Here is a 6,524-nt window from a genome sequence, read left to right as displayed (position 1 = left end):
ATATATATATATATATAAATATTTTGTTGTATTGTATATTGGCATATACTAAAAACACAACAACTACCTAATAAGTAAGCAACCGCATACTGGTTAGAAGAATGAGAATTATATCTAATAGAAATAGAAATATTTAGAAATATTTTAATTTAAGAATTGCATCTTCTAACCTTTGTACTAGACGATGTTGGTAACCACTAAAATACTTTCCTTTTTATCTGAAATTGAAGGTATTGTTGTTTGGATGTGTGATGTTTACCCCCTATGAACTTTGGGTTCCAGAGTTCCTGAGTCCCAAAGCCAACAGCATACCTACAAGTTTCAAGAGTGCCTGCATAGTGGCATACAATCAACCTAATCATGTGGGTAACATCATTTTTGGGCCCATTTCCTCCTGGAAACCTTTCTAATTAATTTTGCCACTGACTTCTCTGTTTGCATCCAAAAAAAAAAACATCAAGCCCAATTTGAACTGTAATGCCTGTGTGGTAACTCAATTAATTTTGGTAATTTTTAATTGAAGAATGGTGATGATGTTGATTGAGCTTAAGGAAAACTTCTGTATATTTATCTGTTTTATATAAATAACTACAGTTAGAATTTTATTGCTTAATATATTGTCTTGTAATAAAGTTGATGGAATCCTAAAACATAACTAAACTTACTTTCCTTGCAGTGGAGAAGTTCTGTAGCTCATATGTGGTATTACAGCATGACACCATTCCATGTGTTGTACTTGCCCTCTTCACTGCACTGTGCTGAATGATGTAACAACCTAATACAGCACAGTTATTCGGCCCTATTTCCCATATTGGCAATAATTTACATGATGTAGACATGCTCAAGCATGACTGTACCAAGAGAGAAGAGAAACCATACATAGTCATTTTGCTTTCCTATAAGTTTACAGTGATGTCCTGTTATGTTGTCATATTAAATACAATTATGCCTTTATGAATCACATTATGTCAGATATGATAGAAGATTAATCCAAGTTCATTTTATTCAGTAGGTTGTTCTCATCATGACTTCTCATGCATTTGCTGTAAACATGACTTTATAATCACTCCATAAATTCAGATTTCCTCTATTCTGGCAGGGTTGCCTTGAGATGCAGAAACAAATGGACATCTAAAAAGCTACCCTATAAAACATATTGATATTTTATATTCTTACAAAATTTGGTAAACTTGTCAGTACATTAATGTCTATCTAAACCTCAAGAACAAACAAGTAATTACCGTCCTTAGATGTAGTGGCTGTAGTATTTGAAGTGCAAATCAAAAGTCTATGATGACAACACTGCTTCTCTGCAGCACATTAAATAAGTGTTGTCACTTGGGGAAGAGTATTATTGCCAAAACTCTGCTGGAGAAAATATAGGAAAACAATCCAGGAAAATGAAAATTGTTCCTGCCATCACATTAAAGTACAAGTATGCCGCAATCAATTGTTTATGGATTTGATTTAAAGTTTAACTCCAGCCATACCCAGCCTTCTTCCCATTCGCACTGAATCCTCTCCTGTCCGCAGGTGTACTTGTGTTTATTCCTTGCCCATGATGGAATCCACGTTTAAAAAAAAAAAGTCCCCACATGTCCTTGATCCTCACATTATATCTTGGTGGTCTACATTAAGTGTATGAAGTCTAGATGCACTAAACATGTCATAGTTATTGTCTCCTTCAAGTCACATGAGAAAGTAATGGATTACAGAGCCTCTAGTTACAATATTTTCTATAAAATAATTATTTTTAAAAAACGCAGAGGCTTGTAAAAGGAGGGGGAAGGGGAGCAATGTATACATTTTAAACAATTCTAAAGTGTCCCTTTATTCGGCATGTAAGTCTAATTATATACTTTAAAAAATGGTCATTATTTTAAAATAGCAGGCAATATTGTTAGATGGTGCAGCTGTGCAGTAATGCATATTAAACACACATCATTATTTTATCAATGCTACAGCATCAAAAATGTCCCCTTCTTCTACTTCTGCATAATTGCTTGCTGGATATTAACTAATATATTTTTTCCTAATACAGTTTGCAGAAAAATTTCAGGAATTTAAAGAAGCTGCTCGATTAGCAAAGGAGAAATCGCAAGAAAAAATGGAATTGACTAGTACGCCTTCACAGGTAATAATAATGTTGTAATGTTTGTGCAGGTTGCAGTACTTTTACTAAAAAACACAACTTTAGGTCAAATGCCGGTAAAAAAAAATATGGCAGCGTGAAAGTTTATTTGTTCTAGTCAGTGGTGGCTACAGAATTCATGGGGTTTGTAAATCTAGTTTTGCTCAGGGATGGGTACATGCTGTGCGATGGCTCTAGAGAAGCCTTTTTCAACCTTCTTATTATGGGGGGCCCTTGAAATAACTTTAAGTCTTCAGGCAACCTCTGCTATTATTACTATATCCACTGCTCACAGTATATTAGTGTGGTGGTCAGTGAGAAGAATGCCTCTTAAATTGCTGGCTAGTGGGAAGAATGTCGCCCTGACAGATAGCCAAAAAGATCCTAAACTGGCCTGAGAGTCACAAACTATTCATTGCTCAAGTAACCCCAAGCAATTCCTGGAGGAACCCTGGGTAAGAAACACTTACCTTTCTAGATTGGCATCCTCTAAACTTAGACTCTCTGATGCAGCTGATAACAGTAGAAACTATCATGTAAAAAAATTAGAACATGCTAGTAAAAAGTAAGGTTGAAAGAAAAGTCTAGCTTTCATAATGTGTTCCAGCTTTCACCAAGCTGGACAGAAATGGGTGTAAACATAATTTGTGAGTGTTTTTCTACAATTCAATTTGATTACTAACCCATAAATTATTTCTGGGCCTTTTACCAGTTTAGGTATTTGGCTGAAGTCCATTTACATCTGACAATACCGATTCTCTGTGCAATGAGAACTGTAATCCAGTTTCTAGTACACACATGTCCAAATTGCCTGGACAAACCACGTTTAGGAGGTGAAAGATTGAATTTTATGCAGGCCCTCCAATCACTTTAAATGTTGGATTCATTCATTTCAGTCCTAAGTGAACCTTTTAAATATATGTGCCACTTACATTTTCTAACAGAAATAGAGCACACAGCTTTATTATTTATGACTTACTGATTTATTCTGTCACAGGCGTTGTTTGCAAAGAGACACAATAGAGATTGTTAACTATATTTAGATTTTTAAAATGCTTTTGTAGGTTTTCCAAGGCTTTCTAAAAATGTGGCCTGTTTATAGATCAGTTCAGATATTTTAATTTGGGTTACACCAGCCTGGTTAGATCATCCACTGATTCTTTAAATCTTTATTTGATAGGTAAATCTTTGAACCTTGCTTCCCTACAATTGTTTACTAGTGGGTTTTTATGCCCCTTCTCCTGCCATATACAGTTTGTCTTCTGTATGTACTGGCTGGTGTTCAGTTTATTACATAATTTTACACCTGATCAATTGCTCTGTTATCTGTCCCAAAACATGGCACGCGTATACAATAAATTGCTATTCTGATTGTTGTTTGTAGTGAGAATGGGGTTGACAATGTGAGTTCCTGATCAGATTTGTTTGATTGTTTGTACACACGGCTTGCCCTGTGTTATTTTGTTGAATAAACGTATAATTACATTTTATTAAACCGGTGATCAGGAGTAAAAATCTGCCGATATGTACTAGGCCTTAAAACAAGTCTAAAAACAGAGTGTTTAGGGAATTTGTTCTCATTCACCAAAAATATTATTTGTGAAATATGAAAATTGGTATTGGAGGAGAAGTAATATGGATGATTAGGTCATTGCTTCCCATCCAGTGTTCTCCCACAGAGAGCTGCAATTCTTCAATCTTAGCCTAGGATGTAAGTCTCTGGGAAAGACATCCCTCACTCTGCCTGGTGTCATGCTAATAAAAAAAGAAACATTTATTGAAAGTAATCTATCTGTCACACTATTTTAAAGACATTTAAAATAATATAGTAGAAGTGACACCTAACTTTTTCCACTACATAAATCTATGTAAGTTACACCCTAAGTAAAACGAGGTATTGTGTTTTTTTTCCTTATTATTTGGGAATCCATAACCTAATATCTACTAAGTACACATGTAAAGTGTGCAGTGTCAGTGTCTCCATTGTACTAGGATTAGACAATATAAGGTATTAACTTCAATGGCAAATTTTTATATCTACAATGACAGAGCGTGAAATTTAAATCAAAAAGAAGAATATAAATGATTTTCTTTTATTTTGTAATATATCTACTATTTTCTTCTTTACAAATTGTTTGCATAATAAAGGTGAAGAAGATCTGATTTAACACCAGTATTCCATGAAAGTTATTCCCCTCCTCCTCAATTGTACAAATTACCTAAATTGAGTGGTCTTCTGGTTCATTATGGGACATTCTCAGGATCTCTTCCCCTTCTTTCTGAGGCACCAATGAGTTGTCTTCAATACAGCAGATAGCAGCAGTAAAAATATCTGCTCTCTGTGGTATTATACGCCTAGGTCAAGGCCAACCTGGTGTCACATCCCAGAAGGGGGGACCGCAAATGAAAAAAGTTGTTAATTGCAGTGCAAGCTTTTACAAAATTCCTGCCTTTTTTTTGCTTTAAGATGATTCTAGCTAGTTTAGACTAAGCATACAAAGTAACAGCAGATTGGTAGTATTATGTTTAAAAAGCAGCTTTTATTTATTTAAAACAATATAATCATGCCATAAATGCCCTTGTTCCAGCACTTCCTGAATGACAACTGTCTTCCAATGGTACCTCTGTGTTGTCACCACAAGCATCCTTGATTAAAAATACAGCTGGTCTAGATCAAAAAAAAGACACCATAGGTGGCTGAAATAGTCTCAAGGAGATTAGCAGCACTGAGATGAAATGAAATGATATTTTATGAAAAATTAAAAAATTATGTACTGCCATCATGAAAACTGTTTAATAATTGGGGCTGGGGTGAACCAAATGTTATCCGCTCAGGACATTAAGTCCCAAGCACAACTAAACTTTTAGTTTAAATCGGGTAAACACATTACAGATGTAGAAAAAGAAAAGATGCACAAAGTTTTGCAGTATGTTTCATTAGGGCAGGTTCATACCTGCCTCTTCACAGCCTGATCTGGTAGAGCTCCCAGTGGCTGGCACCTGTGAAAACCAACCAGCGTCTGCACATGTGGCAGTGAGCGGTAATAGTAGGCTTCTGGTTTTTGGGTCTGATGCCTCTGAAATGTATTTATTTGATTTAAAATAAATGTTTAAATAGACTTTTACCAAAATGGTTGTAGAAACCTGGATTTTACATTCACTCATTCGATTCTCACAAAATTTTACTATACCTGATAACTAAGTACACACTTGGAGATCTGCAGCCAATTTTGCACTCAACCATCAGAAATGGTTTTTTGGATCAAAACACCATAAACTACGCTCTATCTCGTGTGTGCAACATTTTGCCCTTTCGGTCACATTACTAACACATCTGAGCATTCCTAGGCAAGAGAGCAGTAAAAAATCATTTGAATGAATATTTTACTTTAAATTTAGATCTGATCATTTTATCAGACTGAAAGTCAATAGGAAATAAAATTTACATGTTTGAACCTAGCTTTAGGCTGATCTGCAAAAAAAAAAAAAAAAAATCAAATGCCCTATTACAAACTGCAAAAAACAAATGATATAAAATAGTTTAAAATACTTTTTCATGGCTCCTTTGTAGCTAGTTTAGGCTCAGATTACAGCAAATTGCTAGAGTATAGTTGATGCTATTCTAATAGTATTCTTGTGTTGCATTTTGTTCTAGGAGTCTGCTGGAGGAGATATTCAGTCTCCTTTAACACCAGAAAGCATCAATGGGACAGATGACGAAAGAACAACCCCAGAAGTGACGCAAAATTCTGAACCAAGGGCTGAACCTACGCAGAATGCATTGCCATTTACACATAGGTACCCATTCAGTTCCCAAATCCTGATTAACTGATGTGACTTGTATACCATGCGTTAATTTCATGATCCTTACTGAGTTTGTCTAATGAGGACAATGTAGAAGGTTCTCTGCATCTTCACAAAATTGCAAATTCTATGCAGTGTTGTACTTGCTTGCCAAGACCTGCAGATCATTAAATGGAGGATGGTTATTTGCTAAAGACCTGGCAACATGTATCAGCTTTCTAATAGTAATCTTTTAGTAATAATCATACATTACTAGTTGTCCCCCATAAGGCAAGATGAGTATCTCATGATGGGCATCTTTATGTTAAAGTATACAGTATCCAAAGCCAAAGTGTGTTCAGTGGTAGTTCAGTGTGGACGTGTTAAAACTCTGTTAGGTTTTTATTGCTGTCTGTTCACACTTGGAAGATTCACTTTTTTTGTCCCAAAAGAGGGTTAGGAAGTTTAAACATTTTATGGGTATTACCACAATAAGAACTGGGGGGGGGGTAATCTTTCAATGGGTAAATAAGTGTTGGCTGCTGTTGTCTAAAAGGGGGGAATTCCTCTTGCTTCCTGTTGTGTTTCCAAGATGGGAAGTAAAGAAAAC

The 6,524-nt window shown here is 35.4% G+C and overlaps 1 protein-coding gene across 5 annotated transcripts in view; it reads left to right on the top strand.

Annotated features, from left to right (window-relative positions):
* HOMER1 (homer scaffold protein 1) overlaps positions 1–6,524 on the top strand; it is a 76,620-nt gene that overhangs the window by 25,578 nt on the left and 44,518 nt on the right. For all 5 annotated transcript variants that reach the window (XM_072416317.1, XM_072416314.1, XM_072416316.1 and 2 more), the window contains 2 exons: positions 2,042–2,134; positions 5,787–5,929. In XM_072416317.1, coding sequence (XP_072272418.1) covers positions 2,042–2,134; positions 5,787–5,929 — 236 coding nt within the window. The remainder of the gene's footprint in view (positions 1–2,041; positions 2,135–5,786; positions 5,930–6,524) is intronic.

Source organism: Pyxicephalus adspersus, chromosome 6, assembly GCF_032062135.1.
Source record: "Pyxicephalus adspersus chromosome 6, UCB_Pads_2.0, whole genome shotgun sequence".
In the NCBI taxonomy this organism is placed as follows: domain Eukaryota; kingdom Metazoa; phylum Chordata; class Amphibia; order Anura; family Pyxicephalidae; genus Pyxicephalus; species Pyxicephalus adspersus.
Note: the sequence above shows the minus strand (reverse complement) of the source record. Positions and strands in the feature narration are given on the sequence as shown.